Below are 19,145 nucleotides of genomic sequence, written 5' to 3' on the forward strand. Positions count from 1 at the left end.
AAACCTCCACATCAACCACCACCTCCACAACCAACACCACAACCACCACCATGTTGCCACTACCACCACCACCACCACCTCCACAACCGCCATCCCCACCACTACCACTGCCACAACCACCAACTCCACCGTCACCACCACCACCACCTCTACTCCATCACTACCACTACCACTACATGATTAGTACACAAGACTTTTAACATTATGTCTATTTTTGTCATTATTCATAGTTACAATAATTTTATATTAAAATTTACCAAAAGGTTTTGACACTTTTTTTTTGTACTAACAGCACTTTAAAAATATTGTTTATCAAACATGGAGCTGCTGTACTTTACAGCTAATTATTTTCAAAGCACAGCATAAACAACTTTTTTTTAAAAGTGACAGCAATTCCAAACTGGGCCTTATACTTATGCTAATCAGCTCACTACTTCCAGTTCTACATGATGCAGCTCAGCAATGCTCAAAACACAGACTTATGGCTTGACACATGAAAGGCAGTTGATTCAGGGGTAAGTGATGTCATTATCATGCATGTATATTAGGGGATTGTTTTAAAGGATGATTCAATCACGTTTTATTGATACTGTTTTTAAAAGTTAATTGAAGTTTATTTAGGAGTGTTTTCTTTTTAGGCAAGTTTGGCCCAAATCAATTTGATTACTTTCTTGTTTTAACATCCCTTTGATTTTCTATCAAGTTTTGATTGCTTGGAAATCATGTTTCAATCATATCACAATATCAAGGAGTTGAGATACCCTTAATAGTTGACTAGGCATATAAGGATTCATTTGATATTGTGATTGATTAAAATTTTCCTTTCTTCAATATCTCATTTCCTATTGGTTGGACTACACGTGACCAATCTTTAGAATAGGAAAGATACTTTCATGCTTTTCTATCAAGCCTTAGAAATTGGAGATTTGGGGTGTTTTCTTTCTTGTAAAGAAAAAGTCTATTAAATAAGACCTTTGTCTTCTTTGTTTATTGAGAGCTTTCATGATCATATTTTCAGTCCATAAACTTTAGAAAGTTGTGTTTTTAGTTAAGATAAATAATTAAGTGTTTTATGTTTACTTGGTGATTTATCAAACACTTTTATCATTCATATTGTATTCATTTCGATGTTCAGTGACTCATACGGTTGATGGCACAAAGACCGTTGTGGTATTTTTCTCCGGTGAATTTGAATCGATCGTGACCAGTATCGGATTCAACATATGGAGAGTTGAAAGAACTCCAGCGAGCTTGAAACAATCGTGACCAGTATTGCATTCAACATAAGGAGTGTCGAAATATCATCCCGTGACAAAAGTTGAGTTACGAAGAAGTCGGTAAACATTATCTAGAATGTGTCTAGGATAAGTGTGTGAGTTCTTCTTGTAATCATTATTTTATAGTAGATTTATTTTGGACTGAGAGGTAGAATTTTACCACGTAAAATAATTATCTGCATGTTCATTTCTTTTATGCTCTGCATGTTTTAGGATTGATAAGCTATATCAATCATGCTATTGAAGTATATTTTTATTTATTGATTATAATTTTAAATTGACCTATTCAACCCCCGCTAGACATTCTTAGTCATCCTATAGGTAATTGTGTGGGTGTGTCTCTTGGTTTCTTTGTTTTTGAAATTTGTTTGTCATGTTATAATGTAATTTCATAAACAAGATTAAAATTCTAGGTTAGGAGAACTAAAATCCATCTCCCCATTGCTTTCTACAGAACAAAGCCACTAGAAACCAATTTATGCAAATTGAGCGTTCTTGTTTATCTACTTAGTGTGTTTGGTTAAATCTTTGGTGGCAAACTAACAATAATATATATATTGTGGTTCAAGAGTTAAAGTGGGTCACTTTAATTTTCGGAGGATAATAAAGGATTTGATTATAATTTTAAGGAACACTGCAATAAATAAACTTTTAAATAAATAAATAAATAAATAAATATATATATATATATACACACGTAGTACATAATATACATACCCGTGAAAGAGGGTGGAGGATTGGTATTTCCCTTTGAATGACGAGTTCAGGGCCATTTGTTTCCATTTCTAGAGATGGAAAAAGAGGAGTGACGGGCGGTGTTTTCAACCTTGATGCATATACAAATGATTATTAGCTAGTATTAGATAGTTCAGTAAACTAGCCAGTTTATAATTAGCATTTGTTTGGTAAATAAAACTTAAAAACTTTGGATTGTCTCCTTTCTCCCTTTAATTAATCAATTTGATAAGATCTCTTTATTTAGGTGATGAGACAAGGGTAAGCGGGTGGGCAGTTTACCAATCATAATCGTTCTTGTCGTTTTCAGCAAGAAATTCAAATCCGGATCCTTTCTGGGCAGCTGCAGTTCTGTAGAGCTGATAATTTCCTGCAGTTGGATAGATATATATGATCAAGAAGCAACAGCTATAGTAAATAAATCAAACACACAATTGAAGATATATATTGCGTCAGTATAAGGTGAAGAAATAAATTTAGGGTATTTAGAAAATTAAGGTGCAGCAAGCAATTTATAATAATAATATTATTAAAGTACGATGATAAAAGAGGTAAATAAGTAAAAAGAATATACACCAGTGGGCTCAAACTCATCAGAAACAGGTTGGAGGAGGCTGAGAATATTTCGTTCTTTTTGGCGTTTGTGCAACTCCTGGAATAGAATAAGATCTTCATGATCTCTGTCCTTGTTCCGTCCACTGATCAATGGCATCCCGGGGACTCTCTTGCTAACAGTACCCCTTGCACTTGTAGCAGTAGCAGCAGCAGCAGCAGCAGCAGCAGCAGCAGCACCACCACCACCACCACCACCATCACCATTAATAATAGTGTTCATCATAGACATATACGTATGGCCGGCGGGTATTTTGCTCTTTTGCTAATTAGGCTGATCAGTCAGGCTCTGTATATAAAATATTTATATATCTCTTATCTTCTCTCTACCAAATTGACTGATCGATCTATGGGGGAAAGAGCGATCCAGGAGGAGGCAAAACATATATAGAGTGGACTAGGACATAGGCAAAAGGAAGGATGAATTGCCACGTGGAAACTTAGCCGGCAGTTTCAAAGTCCAAGTCCACTCAACGCGACGCAATCAAATTTGCTTATTATTATTATTATTATTATTACTAGCCTCTCTACACGCGCTTCCGCGCATGCGAGAGGTTTTTTTAAAAAAAAATTTAAATTTATTTTAAAATTAAAAAAGATAATGAATATTTGTATTCCATAAAAATAGGATCCATTATCTGAATTTTCTTTTATTTTTAATTTTTTTAATGAGAAAATTGTGAATTTACCATATTATCCTCATTTAATTAATAATTTCAATTCTTAATGTTTGCATTAACCAAAGGTATTTTCTGGTATTTTGAATGTTTCACCATTCTCTGCCTTTTGCTTTATATATATAGATTCAGTCCCGATCTCTTGGACCACAGGAGTCCAAGAGATCAGGACTGTATTATTATTTAGAAATAGAAAAATTATGATCTACCCACGGGACGGGACCAACACCTTTAGGTTGGGTTGGGTTGAATTGAATTGGGCTGAGCCTATATATGCGTCCTAGTAAGCCTTTTACTATTCTGTTCGGCAGAAACACAATTGAAATTGATAATTGGTTTGGTTTCTACAATAACAATTAATTTGCTCGCAAAAAAGAATACATACATGTTCAGTTCAGTTACTAACTTACTAGATAGATAGATGGGAAATTAATTTGAGTTCCATATCCAATTATCCAACTAATTTTTAATATTATACGGCCTTCAGCCTTATGATTTGTATATTTAATAAGCTATAAAATAAAAATAAAAATTAAAAAACCGCGCTCTAGTTTTAGCTGATGGTCAAAGTGATGGAGGAGAGGAGGCCGAGACTTTGGTTTGACATTCACTATAGATTCAGATTGGGGATGCTAAAACTGAAATTTAACGACTGGTTAATTGACTCTGTCTATCCTCTTATTTCTTCTTTTTTTTTCTCTCACGGCGGAGACGGACACTCCTCTTGTTAGTTGATTGATGTTGCTTGTTATTTGGCGTAGTACTACTACTAGACATAGATATTCTCCAAGCTCCAATATCGGAGGTTGGCTTCAGGCTTCAGCCACCAACATCCACCAACATCCAACAGTCCACCAAACCAAAACAATCTGAATCAGAATTTCCTCATGGACGAAAACGACGACCTGTTATCGTCTCTGAGCCTCGGCAACCCACAGCCAAGACCAATCCAAGTAAACGAAAACCATGACCTCTTCACTCTGACTCCCAATGAATTGTTCCCGGACTCCTCATCCTCCTCATCGGGAGATGAGAACGACGCCGTTTCCCTCCACTCCACCTCCAAACGCCTCGACTACATGCTACAATTCCTCGACCGCAAGCTCTCCGACGGCAACAACAAAAACACCAACAATAGTAATAATAATGATAAGAGCAGCAACGCCTCCCAGGGTCAGGGGCAGGGCCACCGCTCTTCGCTCCCGGAGTTCGTGGCCAAGGGCGGAGGGACTGGAATCTTCAAAGTCCCGGTTCGGGGGGCGGTCCACCCGAGCCGCCCGCCGAGGCTGGAAGTGAGGCCCCACCCACTGAGGGAGACTCAGATAGGGTGCTTCTTGCGGACGATGGCGACCACCGAGTCCCAATTGTGGGCGGGGACGGAGTGCGCCGTTAGGGTTTGGAATTTCAAGGATCTGTACTCGGCGGCAGGCCAAGGCGATTTAGGGGATGAGGAAACGGTGCCGTTTAGGGAGTCGGTGTGCACATCGGCCGTGATATGCTTGGTTAAAGATGAGGGGAGTAGGGTGGTGTGGAGCGGGCATAGGGATGGTAGGATCAGGTGTTGGAAGATGGAATCAGCTACTCCTATTCCTGCCAATCCGTTTAAGGAGGGCTTGTCTTGGCAGGCTCACAGAGGCCCCGTTCTTTCACTTGTAATCTCTTGTTATGGTATGGTAAATCTATCTACCACCAGTCTCACCTTCTTCAATATCAATACTATATACTTACATTGTTTGACTTGGCCTTTGATCCAGGGGATCTGTGGTCGGGTTCAGAGGGTGGTGTCATCAAGATATGGCCATGGGAAGCTATTGAAAAAGCTCTCTCCCTAACCACCGAAGAAAGGCACATGTCTTCTTTGTTGGTGGAGAGGTCTTACATTGAACCTTGGACCCAAGTTGCCGTTAATGGTTTCACTAACATATTAACTTCAGATGTTCGCTACTTATTATCTGATCATTCTGGAGCAAAGGTGTGGAGTGCTGGTTATCTCTCATTCGCATTGTGGTACGTCTGCCCTTTCAATATCTAAGTTTCGAGGATAACAGGCTAGCTACCATTGCCGCAGCCGCCGCTGCACATGTATTTTTGTGTTTTTTTTTTCCCTCATAAAACTAACTGATTTGAATTCAGCCATCTATATGGGTGTGCATTATGTGAGGGAGTTTTATGTTAGCATATGGTTTTTAAAGATTTTGTTTATGAAATGATGGTATGTAACAATAACGTATTGGATTGTCTATGGCATTGAATTTACAACCCCCCTCTCCCCTCTAAAGCCGGTGTGGTTCGTACTTCATGGTCTTGCCATATGCGTATGAGTACTTTTAGTCCTTATTAACTATGTGGTTTATACCATTCTCATCGACTCATCTATGAGTATTTTCATTTTTATAGAGTAAGATGTAGGCCTGTGCAGATTTAAGTGAAGGTAGACTGATGTCACGGATTTAAGTTATGCTAGTAGTTTTCATATGACAGGGATGCTCGTACAAGGGAGTTGCTGAAAGTGTTCAGCACAGATGGTCAGATTGAGAATCGGGTCGACATTCCATCAGCACAGGACCTCTCAGTGGAATATGTTTCTGGATCAAAAAAAGACAAAACACAAAGTTCTTTTGGTTTCTTTCAGCGATCACGTAATGCTATAATGGGAGCAGCAGATGCTGTTCGTCGAGTTGCAGTGAAGGGTGCCTTTGGAGATGATAATCGAAGAACTGAAGCAATAGTAATTGCAGTGGATGGAATGATTTGGACTGGGTGTACAAGTGGCCTACTTGTACAGTGGGATAGAAATGGCAATCGTATACAAGATTACCACCATCATTCTTCTGCTGTTCATTGCTTTTGTACATTTGGGCTACGTATATGGGTGGGTTATGCGAGTGGGACTGTCAACGTATTGGACCTTGAGGGTAATCTGCTCGGAGGATGGGTAGCTCACAGCAGTCCTGTTATAAAAATGGCTGCAGGAGCTGGCTTTATATTTACCTTGGCTAATCATGGCGGTATATGTGGATGGAATATTACATCCCCAGGACCTCTTGACAGTATATTGCGGTCAGAATTAGCTGGCAAAGAATTTCTATATACAAGGATAGAAAGCTTGAAAATATTGACTGGTACATGGAACGTTGGACAAGGAAGAGCATCCCATGACTCACTTATATCCTGGCTGGGCTCTGTGGCCTCTACTGTTGGAGTTATTGTTGTCGGGTTGCAAGAAGTTGAAATGGGCGCTGGTTTTCTTGCTATGTCTGCAGCAAAAGAAACTGTGAGTTTTTTGTTTTTTAAAATTAAAATTTTAATGTATTTCTTGCTAGTAAGTTGATATAATTGCTGCCTGGTAATTAAGGAGAAAAGTTTGATACAAGAAAATTTTGAACTATGTAAAAAAGAAAAAGGAATGTCCCTCACTTCAGCAGTTACTTTGGTCCACAATGATGCCCGAAACCTCATTCTATAAAGGTGGCATCTCCCTAGTCTTATCTTTTAAAATTCTGTCATTCCTTTCTAACCACCCAAAAGACAGCCAACACAACATTTCCATAGAACTTTTTCCCTAAACCTTCATCCAGAAGTGTAATGATTCTCAATCAACAATGATACAAAAGAGAATGGAAAATCCAATTCACTCTTGGTATTCCAAAGAGCGTATGTTATGTTTCAACCTAAAGCGTGGAAACACTTATTTTAAACACTTACACCTTTTTTTTTGGGAGGTTGTGAAACTTCTAGCCTTTGGCTTCCAAAAAAGATATATCTTTTTTCCCACCAAACTGCTTTTGTATTTTTGTTTTTGAAGAGACAAACTATTATAATTCAAGAAACTATATAAAAAGAGTGGATAAGTGCATCACCCCAAATGTCATGTTTTGTTTAGAGGCATGGGCCACTGTTGAAGTGCCTGTGGGACAGCATTCTGTATCTTCTACCAAGCAACAGGTCACATATAAGGTTTTGACTTTTTTAATAAGGTGTGTGAGTCTACCTTGCCTGAATAGGATATCTTTACTTAACCACAATCTTTTTTTGGATGAAAGCAATGAACAATAGTAACTTTATATTTGCTCACATGTTAGTCCCATCATATGTAGAATTAACTGGATCACCTCTTCATCCTGGTTATCTTTCATCTGTAGGTAGGTCTTGAGGGGAGCTCTGTTGGGCAGTGGTGGCTGGATATGATTGGAAAAACGTTGGATGAAGGGTCAACATTTGAACGTGTTGGTTCCAGGCAGTTGGCAGGATTGCTCATTGCTGTGTGGTGAGTATCTTTATTGGGAATCTCCCGAATGTGTTGGTTGCTTATTTTCTTTATTAATAATAGTGTTTGTATTATCTTTTTTTATATGGATTTTACCTTTTTGAGTCTCTCATTATGACTTTTCAATTTTTGTCTTTCAGGGTGAGAAACAATATTAGGACTCATGTTGGGGATGTCGATGCTGCAGCAGTGCCATGTGGTTTTGGGCGTGCCATTGGTAACAAGGTAAGGCTGCTTGTGTTATGTAGATTTTGTACTGTATGATAGTTAGAAATTGAGTTTGTGTAGCGATCATTCACGTAAAAGTTACTGAAAATACAAAGGGGAAAAAGAAAAAGAAAGATGAAATATATTAAGATAAGGATCATGTTTAGTGTTTTGTATGTGGGCGAATTGTAATAACTGTTGGCCCAGTAGCTATTTTGAGGTCAAAGTTCTTTTTGGTCGAATTAGATCAAATTTACAATATGTGGTGGAAAATTAGCATTAGTATTGGTTACACATGACATATGAGATTTAATATTTTCCTGCATATCCTATCAAAAAGTTTTTATTTTACTTTAAAAATAGTAATATTCATTATTCATTTAGGTGAACATTATATATTAATCTGCTTATAGAGAGTGGAAGCCTTGGTATTCTGGTTCTAATCTAAGTATTGCTATAGATTGGGAGACGCTTGGATTTCCTAAATATTTTAATAGTCATTTAAGGGGTCTCAGTTTATGGACAAAGAGGAATAGGATTCTTGAGAACAAATCGGAGGAGGTGGGTTTCTAGTGGGATAAAGATCATTTCTGGGCATATCTGTGGGCTTCGGTTTTTCTGAGTTTGTCAGAAAACCTTTCTTCTTGGATTGGAAGGCCGTGGTTAATAGATTGTTTTCTTTCTAGCCATACATATTGATTATTTTTGACTTGATAGGTGGACTGCTTGTTCACCTTCATTCTACTGAATTACATTTTCATTGATAAATTTACTCTGTTTCTTTGGAAAGAAAAATTATTTAGGTGGTCTATGTCTCCCTTGTCTGTAAATAAACGTTGCATATTGGTATTGCATACACACTAGTACACTGATACTTTGGTTCATAATATGGTATGTTGTACTTTTCATTTGGTTATTCCTAATATTAATGTGGCTAAAATTCGTTCTAACAGGGAGCTGTTGGTTTGAGGATTAGAATGTATGGTCGGATAATGTGCTTTGTTAATTGTCACTTTGCTGCACATTTAGAAGCTGTTAATCGTCGCAATGCAGACTTTGATCATGTATATCGAACAATGAACTTCTGCCGACCTAACTTTCTCAATTGTGCAGCTGGTACAACACTGTACCTTTCTTCTATTGTTCCCTTGCCTTCTCAATGTATTTATTTTGGTTCGTTTATAGATCTGGCTTGCCATTGGTCGTTTCTATTGCAGCTAGTACTTCATCTGCAGTACAAATTCTTCGTGGCACACATGTATGTGTATACTACAATTGGTATAAGCACCTTTTTGGTTTTTAAGTTACTTGTTACAGGAAGAATTTTCTTTCACCAATTTTGATAAACATTGCTGCCACTTCAGGCTATTGGTAACAATTCTGCTGAAGGGATGCCTGAGTTATCTGAAGCAGACCTGGTCATATTTCTCGGCGATTTTAACTATCGGCTTGATGGTATATCTTATGATGAAGTTAGAGATTTTGTTTCACAAAGATGTTTTGATTGGCTCAGAGAAAGGGATCAACTCCGAGTGGAAATGGAAGCTGGAAATGTCTTCCAAGGAATGCGTGAGGCCGATATTACGTTTCCTCCCACGTACAAGTTTGAAAGGCATCAAGCTGGTTTAGCAGGTACTGTTTACTGTAGCACACATGATTTATAAATTGATTGCTTTAGCTGGATAACAAAAAGGGAAAAGAAAGAAGGATCGGTCGAAGATTCTTTGCTGAATGCTGAGTAAGCTGTGCAGGTCCTTTAGCAGTAATTAGCTATAACTTTTGTGCTGGTTGGCTTGTCATGACTCAGTGACAGTGTTTCTGTTTATCTAACTTCTATACCATTTTTTTTATTGCACTCAACCTTTTGGAAATTTATGGTTCCCTAAGATTTTAAATAAAAAGAGAAGACACCTTTTTCCAAGTGTCAGGCATTGACGTTGCTTTCTTCTGAGCAGTAGACTTGTGTAAATTGTCTTCTTATAGGATATGATTCTGGTGAGAAGAAGCGCATTCCAGCTTGGTGCGATAGAATCCTGTACCGTGATAGCCGCTCAGCGTCAGTGTCAGAGTGCAGCTTAGAATGTCCTGTAGTGTCTTCAATATCACAGTAAGTTTTCCTACTGCGAAACATTTGGCCATTTAAAGAAGGGATGAATAATACAGATAGGACCGTTGGTATATAATATGTTACCTTGTGCAACTTATGGACCTATTGGATAGAAAATAAAACAGAAATCTTTAGGCCAGATTAGATCTCATCTCCTTTGCAGTTCATGCTCATGAACGTTCACGATGGATTTGATTCAGTTTGAGGCATATCTTTATTGGAAATAAATTTGTTTTATAAAATATACATAGTTCATGAGGTTGAGTGGCAGCTAAATCTTTGATGGATCAGTGAATGCATCAGACTGGAATGTGTTTCAAGTCTGATAAAACATGCATTGTTTGAATTATGGGTGGGCTTTATGTACGTATCTGTTATAGTATTCAAGTGTGCACCCACCTTTGAGTGTTATCTCCTTTTCTTTCTTTGGTTTATTTTTGTTCTTCCTACATGTCATCTTATATTTAATAGGTATGAGGCCTGCATGGATGTGACTGACAGTGATCACAAGCCTGTCCGCTGCATTTTTACTGTTGATATTGCTCGAGTTGATGAGTCAATAAGAAGACAAGAGCTTGGAGAAATCCTTAAATCAAATGAGAAAATCAAATTTATGGCTGAAGAAATATGCAAGATTCCAGAAACTATTGTCAGTACAAACAACGTAATTCTTCAAAACCAGGACACATCCATTTTGCGTATTACAAATAAATGTGGCAACAAAGATGCTTTTTTTGAAATAATTTGTGAAGGACAGTCTATCATTAAGGAGGGTGGGCACGCATCAGATCATTGTCCTAGAGGTTCCTTTGGCTTTCCACGATGGCTTGAGGTAACTTCCAATGCTTTGGACAACATACACACGTTCCGTTACAACAGTTTTATTTGGGGGCCAATTCCATTACAGTAATTGAGTGTTTTTTTGGTTGTGGAGGGTGTTAGGGAAGACAGTAGTTTTGCAGTGAAAGTTGTTTGTACATGTTTTTGAACAACAATAAAAATTTAGGACAAGTAAAGAATGCATGCATTGGAGTTCAATGATTGGGGCTATTAGAAATGAGTTGGCAGATGCAGTGCAGTTTCTATCCCATGAAATATGTAGATGTCAAAGTGATGTGCTGCCACTAGAAAGATGATTAGACCACACAAAATTCTGTATGCATTTTCTGAGGAAGTTGGGCTTCTATGCAGAGAATAAGACTAATGGATGTTAACATCAGAGCTACACCAATGTTCAAAACTTGTAGATTGTATAGAGCTACACCAATATTCGAAACTTGTAGATTATTTAGCTATTGTCTAATGAGTTCCTTCTGGGCATAAGCATGTTTCACTGCTATTTGCAAGTTAAGAGATACGTTTACCAAAAACATTGTGGGCAATATGGAAATTCTTCTGATTTTCAAATTATAACATGCATGCTCTTGTGAATATTCAGTTGATCACGGATCCTTGATTATGTGATTTTCTGTTACAAAATTAAATTGTTTTCCATTTGGATGGGGATGTAACTTGGTGTCTTGGTCCTCCTCACATTTCATTGAAATTAATATATCGTAATCTTGAATTTTCGACAAAAAATAATTAGTTGTGATTTTGAACCAGGTCACTCCTTCAGCTGGCATTATCAAACCAGATCATATAGCTGAGGTATCTGTTCATCATGAGGAACACCAAACCCTAGAAGAGTTTGTTGATGGTGTCCCACAAAACTGGTGGTGTGAAGACACCAAAGACAAGGAAGTGATATTGGTGGTTAAGGTGCATGGCAGTTATTCTACTGACACAAGACATCATCGTGTCTGTGTGCGTCACTGCTGTTCAGCCAAGACAAACCAAATGGACCCCCCCGAGCACAGGGCTAGACAAACCCAAGGGACTGTTCTTCACCGGTCTGACTTTCAACACCTTAGCAGTTCCTGTGATGTGGTTGACCACCTGTGGAGTTTGCGTAGTCCTTAAAGCAGCACCCCAAAACCGGCATTGTGATGGGAAGAACACGGTTTTCTGTGGCCAATTCTACAAGCATTTTGCTGTAAAGACGCGAGAAACATTGTTGCTTTTCTAGGGGTTAGCAAAATTTAATTGGTGTCCGTAGAATTGTGGTTGAGTTTAAGTGATGTCAATTGTTTTCGTGCTGTTGTCGCCTGTTAAGCCAAGTATGAGTTCAACTGATAATAACTGGGATGCTTTCCAAATTTTCAGTGTACAGGTAAATACAAAAGCAGATAGGAGGGTTGTGTTTTGCCCTTTTCTATTTAGTGGTGAATTCAGTGAGAGAGTAAATTCTGGTTGGCTCTTGTTGTTTTCCCGGTTGTTTGATTGAATTGATTGTTGCTCTAGTCTAACTTCTGATGTTGGTTGGATGCTAAATTAAATGGTTGGAACAATCCCATACACCGACAACCAACACCGACGCGTGAATAATACGTTTATTACTTACCATTGAATCGTGGAAATTGCACTTGTATATTGGCTTCTTGATCCCTTCCCTTGGTTGGTGGGTGGGGCAATGCCTAATATTTCTCATCTCAAAATTGTCCTGCGAATGCGAATCACATAAAATCTGTATGAACATATATATATATATATATATATATAAATATAATTTATAAAGGTGTTTGTATTTTCTTGTTTTTTGTTTCATTCATTCATTTCATTCTCCTTCATCCCTCCCAGCCAGCACCCTCCTTCTACACACTTTTTTTTAGGGAAATAGGCAGTTTGCCCTCTGCTCCAATGCTTTATTGTTTATTCATCAATGCCCTCTTTTTCAAACTCATTCAAAAACACCCTCTATAAAAGCTCCATATTAGCCACGTATTGCTTGTTTATTGCATGTATATTGATTCTGTTATATAATTGGGAGTATGGAGTTTTGGTATTGCCTTCTTATTGTCATTGTATTGCCTCTCTATTGCAGTCGTATCACCCCTATTTCCAAGTCTGTCTTGGAAATAAAATTATATAGTTGGGAGTATGGAGTTTGTATTGCCTTCTTATTGTTGTCGTATTGCTTTCTAATTGTTTTTGTATTGCCTCTGTGTTGCTATTCTATTTTCGTTGTATCACCTTTTTTTTTAAAGTGTGTCTTGAAAATTTTTTGTTGGGTTTCAAACAAATAAATGCTTTTGTTTCAAACAAAAATTTAAAGTTCATCAACGACAATCCACCCATTTCAAGAACAAATATTAGAAATTAGGTTTGCAAATCTGTCAGTTGAGATTCGCCTTCAATTAGGTTTGCAATTTTCGAGATTTAGGCTTCAAGCTTCAGTTGCAAAAGGTAGAAATATTTTTGGGGGAATTAGGGCTATAAACCAATAAAACCCCAAGATCCATAAAGAGGAGAGATGATATGCAGAATTGGGGTTTCATCTCATCTTGAAGTTTCAAACTAACTCACTTTATATTCTTTTGTACCTTCACTTCATCTTTGAATGTAGAAAGGAGATGCATAAGAGGTATTTTCACCAGCCACGTGGTGTAGTCGGAACAAGCAAAAATTACATGAGAAAGAGAACACAAACAGCAGAGAAGAAAAGAAAAATAAGCGAATGAGAATCGACCCAAAAAAAAAAAGAAAAAAAAAAGAAAGAAAGAAGGGCAATGCGCAGCTAATAGGGAGCTTTTATAGAGGGTGTTTTTGAATGAGTTTCAAAAAGAGGACATTGTTGAATAAAGCATTGGAGCCGAGAGCAAAGCAGTCTATTTCCCACTTTTGTAAGGGTATTAGGCGATGTGAGTAAAAACTCATTTGTAAGTGATTCTGAAAATGTCAATAATCACTTCCATAAAGAATCACTACTCCATATAATAACTAAAAGTGATTATATAAAAAAGAGAGATGCTTCTATCAAAAAGTAATTTTAACCTATCTAAAATCACTCTTGAACGAGCTAAAGCAGGCTTGACCCCCAAAAAATAAGTAAGTAGTAAAGCAGCAGCACGTGCAAAAGGGCAGTGGGTGGTAGGTGGTAGTAGGTGTCAATGTGTGATAATGCTGAGCGGTAACTAGTAAGTGCTCTGCTGCTATCTAACCAAGTTTGTTTTTCTCCCGCACAAGATTATACTCGGTAGCAGCAGCACGACGAGTAGAAAGTGAATCAATCATTGTTTCTTTCAGTTTCGATTGTTTCGATTGATTTGATTTGATTGTGTCGTCGTGTCTCTGTAAATTGACAATTGTAATGGAAGAAGAATGTCTAGTACAAGTGGAAGAGAACAAGCAAGTGATATTCAGGGGGTTCATAGAGGGAACTCCAAAGGAGACAGACTTGCAAGTGATGGTTGGGAAGAAGATTGAGCTTAAAGCTCCTCCTAAAGGCTCTGGCGCTTTTCTGGTCAAGAATCTCTACCTCTCTTGTGACCCTTATATGAGGGGCCGCATGCGTGATTTCCACGACTCCTATCTCCCCCCATTCCTTCCTGGCCAGGCAGGTCTATTTTATTTGTAATTTTTTTTTTCCTAAGGCACTTGATTGATAATCTATTCTGCATTGATAATCTTTGTCATTAATTTTTTTTCTTGGTGTTTTCATTATGAATATGAAGCCACTCCAAGGATTTGGTGTCTCCAAAGTTGTGGATTCTGATAATCCCAATTTCAAGCCTGGCGACTTCATCTCAGGGATCACCGGATGGGAAGAATACAGCTTGATTCCCACAACTGAGCTGTCGAGAAAAATTAAGCCAGATGACATCCCTCTATCATACCATGTGGGTCTTCTTGGTATGTTAATCTTGTATGTATTATATACATATTTGAGAAATTGCAATAAATATTTTATGTTCATCCCTCTATCATACTTCTAATCTTCGTTGGATTGCATTCATTAAATATGTTGGTAGTCTCTTAGATGCAATCCCTCTATCGTACCTCTATCGAAATCTTGGGCTCCAATGCTTTCCCTTATTTAGTTTCGCCGTCTTGCCTATGTATATTTTGCACATGGAGTGGTACTCTTGTAGTCACTGAATCTTCACTTCTGACTGCAAATAATGACACAAACACTTTTAAGTTTTAATAGTTGAATGCTAATGTGAAAAACTGAGAGTTATATAATCTGACCATTCCTTTGTTTGATCCTACTTACACAAAATTGTATATTGAACTCGAAGTAAAAAAAAAAAAAATTAGAAAACCTTGAGATCATGTTGCTTATAGTTCTCCCTCATTATGAGGGAAATCTCTTAATGATACGGGAGAGCAGGTTGCACTTTCTGTGCATAGTTTCTACTTTACACCCTTCCGCGTATGTTCTCTTCAACATATTCTATTCTGGGAGTCCTGCTTGTGAGTTTTAGGCAATTATGGCACATACGGATAATTGTGTGTTCAATCCCGTATGAGTATGAGAGAAATTTCTTGATGATAAGGGAGAGCAGATCCGGTTTACTCATGTTGTACACAGTTTCTAGGTTATATCCCTCTATTTGTAATCTTTTGGGAGATGAGCTTGTGATCTTTGGGCAATTGTAGCAAACATAATGATATCTTCAAGTTAGTAGCAAGGAGAGGAAGTGAGGATTCAAATCAACCCTGCTTAGACTAGGAGGAAAGAGGGGGAAAAAAGAGATAACTGTGCAGTGTTTGGCTATTCTGCTTTTGTTAGATTAAAAAAAATTCGTTTAGTTAATTTTATTTATTTTTTTTTTTCTGTTTAGTTCTTAAATCAGTGACCAAACTAGAATTTCTTCTTACAGGTATGCCAGGTTTTACTGCATATGCAGGATTCTATGAGGTCTGCTCCCCTAAGAAAGGGGAATCTGTTTTAGTTTCTGCTGCTTCAGGAGCCGTTGGGCAGCTTGTTGGCCAACTGGCTAAATTGCATGGCTGCTATGTAGTTGGAAGTTGTGGCTCAAGCCAAAAAGTAAGGTCTCATTTTTGTTGTTGTATTATTATACATTATTAGTATAGTATATATACTCATAAATCATTTTGCTTTTCTTTTGTTGATAATTTGAGAGAATATATTTGATGAAATAGCACTGACAAGCAATATAACTTAATTTGGACACGTTACTAGGTTGATCTTTTGAGGAATAAGCTTGGGTTTGATGAAGCGTTTAACTACAAGGAAGAGCCAGACCTGGGTGCAGCTTTGAAAAGGTAAGTGATGAGTTATGTTGAGAGTATATCCCACATGGCATGGGGAATGTAATGTGCCTCTCCATCAATTGCCAATTCAATTTATTATTATTATTTTTTGGTACCAGGTACTTTCCTCAAGGCATTGACATTTACTTTGATAATGTGGGAGGGGACATGCTTGATGCAGCACTTGTTAACATGAAAATTCATGGTCGAATTGCTGTTTGTGGAATGGTGTCTGAGAAAAACCTCTCTGATCCCCAGGGCATCCGCAACGTATACAATCTCATAACAAAGCGTATCAGGATGCAGGGATTCCTGCAAAGTGATTACATACACTTGTTCCCACGCTTCTTGGAACATGTCATTAGTTACTACAAGCAAGGTAAGATTGTTTACATCGAAGACATGAATGAAGGCTTGGAAAGTGCTCCATCTGCTTTTGTTGGGCTATTTTTGGGAGAAAATGTTGGTAAGCAAGTCATTCGTGTAGCCCATGAATGATTCTAGCCTATCAAAACAAAACATGTATTGAATATTATATTTTAATAAATAAGAAATGGCCAAGTTGAGGCAATTTACAGCCGGTATATAAATTTACGATGCCACAACTTTTTCCATTCATGTATGTTGATGCTCAAAAATGGTTCAACATTTTTGGGCCCAATTTAGTGATGTTTTGACTTTCGGTACTTTATGGGCTTCGGTAGAGTGATCAATTTGCAAGACAAGAAGTGCTCGGTAAGCCCTTTGGTACTGCTGCGGTACCGGTTGAAAGCTTTCCGATACTTAATTTAGAATAAGTACGGATTGATTAGTAATCTGGACAGAGTAATGGCAGAATCGCTGCAGGTTACCTCTTTTTTGGGACTTGTGCCCACTTTTATAGGTCTTGGGAGGTGTGCATCTTAAGTGAAACTTCGATGTGGGACTGTAGATATTGTTTGTGGTGGCTCCATGTGTTCCAGCGAGAAACGATAGATAAATGGGTCACTTATGTTGTGTTCGGCAGTAAGAAAGTGCCGAACACTCCTTACAATGGCGTCTTATTTTCCACATGTGATCTTTTCATTAGCGGATCAGATAGGGTATAAACAATGTATATCACTGCTTTAAAGATAAAAAGGATATCCATAACCATGGCTATCAACTATAATAACCATGCATGGGTTGAGTTGTCCACTCCAAGCTGAGCTTCTGGACCAAACTGCAGTTCATTTGCTTGCCACCCAACATCAGAATCCATTTTTACTCAAGTTATCTTTGACAAGGCAAAATATTAGAAAACAAAGAAACAAACCCATAATTTAAAGGAAACGAAATCATAAAATAAAAAAGCACATCTATATCTAAGTAAACAATCTCTCCCAAAACCCAGCCAACAAAAAAACTCGGACCAAATCAAAGAATGAATCATAAATCACCGAAAAATTCCTAAACCATAACCATAATTGCGTAGTGGAGGTCTCCCTCTTTTGGAAATGAACTAAGATGGAAAAACAGAGTTAGATTTCCTAAATTAGGGCAAATTGAAAGAAAAACGAAAACAATTCAAAGAGTATAGGTTTGGAGAGGAAGGAGGGAGATAACGAGAATATGTTTAAAAGTGGTGTCTTTTCAAATCAATTTCTATTGACGTGGAGGGGCATTTTAGTCTAATCCTGCAGCCCCTCCCCAATCACTCCCACAACCACCTTAGCCCTTCATGTGGCTTTTCTTACCCTCTAGCTTTTGTTTTCAAGAATTTGGGTTCATGAGAAGAGGTTTTGAACAAAGCTAGATGAAAAGTATCATTCACCCAAGAGAGCTTTAAAGAGAGAGGCTCCCCCTTCTCTCATTCTCCACCACCCTCTTTTGAGCAGTTGGTGGCTGTGCAACTGCCCTTCGGAGCGGCACCTCCGCCACCTCTTGTGTGACTTCTTTGCCACCCTCTGGTGTGGCTTTTCTTTCTCTTTTTTTGTTTTTTGGTTTTTTTTTGGTTATGGTTTGCCCTTCCTCTTTTGATTTTCCAGATGTAGGCCCAGATCTCCTCCACATATCCTCCTCCACTACTTTTCAGCCATTTCACCTTTCTCACCCTTTTTTCCTCTCATACACTCACCCCTATCAATCCATTTCTCTCCCCCTCCTAGGAAAACTCAAACCCTAAAATCCTCCTCTTTCCCCATTATTTTCTTGGATGGCTACTTGTTTGTTGCAACTGCTTCTCCCCTACAACCCATTCTCATATATGAGATCATGTTATGGAAGTGTGGGTTTTGTAGTTTAATGGTCCATTTGGGCCAATACCTGCTCTTGGATCGCTTGAGCATGATGCATGTTGGTGGCTTGTGTAACATCCCACATTGACCAACGGAGAGGAGGTGATGTGCCTTATATGTACATGCCCGCCTTCATCTAGCACGATGCATTTTGGGAGCTCACTGGCTTCGAAGTCATGGGAACTCTGAAGTTAAGCGAGTTGGGACCAGAGCAATCCCCACTGGAAAGTTGCTCGTGAGTTCCTAGAAACAAAACCGTGATGGCATAAGGGGGGCTCAAAGCGGACAATATTGTGCTACGACTGAGGCGATCTCGGGATGTGACAATTTGGTATCAGAGCCACTCTGTCGTGAGGTGCGAGTGTGCCGACGTCGGGCCCTTAAGGGTGGTGAATTGTAACATCCCACATCGACCAACGGAGATGGGGTGATGTGCCTTATATGTACATGCCCGTCTCCATCTAGCACGAGGCCTTTTAAGAACTCACTGACTTCGAAGTCGTGGAAACTCTGAAGTTAAGCGAGTTGGGGCTAGAGTAATCCCAGGATGAGTGTCTCACTGAGAAGTTGCTCTTGAGTTTCTAGAAACAAAACCATGAGGGCAGAGAGGGGGCCCTGAAGCAGACAATATCGTGCTACGGCTGAGCCGATCCCGGGATGTGACAATTTGGTATCAGAGCCACTCTGCCGTGTGGTGCGAGTATGCCGACAAGGACGTCAATCCCACGCTCTACAGATCCCCTTTGTTGGTTCCCTTGAACCTTATTCTTCTTCTTCTGGTTGAAGCGGCGACAGATTAGGCTGCGACGTTAGCTGCTTGTTGTTTCTAGTGTTTTGGGCCTAATTTTTTTGTATTTTGGATTGGGTTTTTATTTTGTTTGGTTGAGCCCTTGTTTTTATTTTTCCGAC

The 19,145-nt window shown here is 38.5% G+C and overlaps 3 protein-coding genes across 3 annotated transcripts in view; 2 read left to right on the forward strand and 1 right to left on the reverse strand.

Moving 5' to 3' along the window:
* Nucleotides 1–2,983, reverse strand: part of LOC18773758 — a 6,409-nt gene extending 3,426 nt beyond the window's left edge. Inside the window, exons 1-3 of the mRNA XM_020566881.1 lie at nt 2,589–2,983; nt 2,295–2,382; nt 1,995–2,103 (exon numbers count right to left, since the gene is read on the reverse strand). Of these exons, the coding sequence (XP_020422470.1) occupies nt 1,995–2,103; nt 2,295–2,382; nt 2,589–2,856 (465 nt within the window). The 5' untranslated portion in view covers nt 2,857–2,983. The remainder of the gene's footprint in view (nt 1–1,994; nt 2,104–2,294; nt 2,383–2,588) is intronic.
* LOC18774727 (type II inositol polyphosphate 5-phosphatase 15) lies at nt 3,872–12,230 on the forward strand. Its single transcript, XM_007204893.2, has 11 exons — nt 3,872–4,969; nt 5,056–5,308; nt 5,783–6,575; nt 7,444–7,568; nt 7,709–7,793; nt 8,729–8,891; nt 8,993–9,033; nt 9,140–9,407; nt 9,759–9,882; nt 10,354–10,714; nt 11,488–12,230. The coding sequence occupies exons 1-11, from the start codon at nt 4,189–4,191 to the stop codon at nt 11,842–11,844; spliced, it is 3,351 nt and encodes a 1,116-aa protein (XP_007204955.1). The 5' UTR covers nt 3,872–4,188; the 3' UTR covers nt 11,845–12,230.
* LOC18771956 (2-alkenal reductase (NADP(+)-dependent)) lies at nt 13,855–16,567 on the forward strand. Its single transcript, XM_007206989.2, has 5 exons — nt 13,855–14,317; nt 14,436–14,613; nt 15,588–15,754; nt 15,911–15,993; nt 16,101–16,567. The coding sequence occupies exons 1-5, from the start codon at nt 14,072–14,074 to the stop codon at nt 16,477–16,479; spliced, it is 1,053 nt and encodes a 350-aa protein (XP_007207051.1). The 5' UTR covers nt 13,855–14,071; the 3' UTR covers nt 16,480–16,567.

This window comes from Prunus persica, chromosome G6, assembly GCF_000346465.2.
Source record: "Prunus persica cultivar Lovell chromosome G6, Prunus_persica_NCBIv2, whole genome shotgun sequence".
NCBI classification, from domain to species: Eukaryota; Viridiplantae; Streptophyta; class Magnoliopsida; order Rosales; family Rosaceae; genus Prunus; species Prunus persica.

What these genes read in the sequence shown, in the direction of transcription:
- LOC18774727 (XM_007204893.2), top strand. Translation starts at nt 4,189, where the DNA reads ATGGACGAAAACGACGACCTGTTATCGTCTCTGAGCCTCGGCAACCCA. An exon ending in GGATTGCTCATTGCTGTGTG is followed by an intron (nt 7,569 to 7,708) that starts GTGAGTATCTTT and finishes TTTGTCTTTCAG; the next exon opens with GGTGAGAAACAATATTAGGA. An exon ending in AAATTCTTCGTGGCACACAT is followed by an intron (nt 9,034 to 9,139) that starts GTATGTGTATAC and finishes CTGCCACTTCAG; the next exon opens with GCTATTGGTAACAATTCTGC.
- LOC18771956 (XM_007206989.2), top strand. Translation starts at nt 14,072, where the DNA reads ATGGAAGAAGAATGTCTAGTACAAGTGGAAGAGAACAAGCAAGTGATA. An exon ending in GTTGTGGCTCAAGCCAAAAA is followed by an intron (nt 15,755 to 15,910) that starts GTAAGGTCTCAT and finishes ACACGTTACTAG; the next exon opens with GTTGATCTTTTGAGGAATAA. An exon ending in CTGGGTGCAGCTTTGAAAAG is followed by an intron (nt 15,994 to 16,100) that starts GTAAGTGATGAG and finishes TTTTGGTACCAG; the next exon opens with GTACTTTCCTCAAGGCATTG.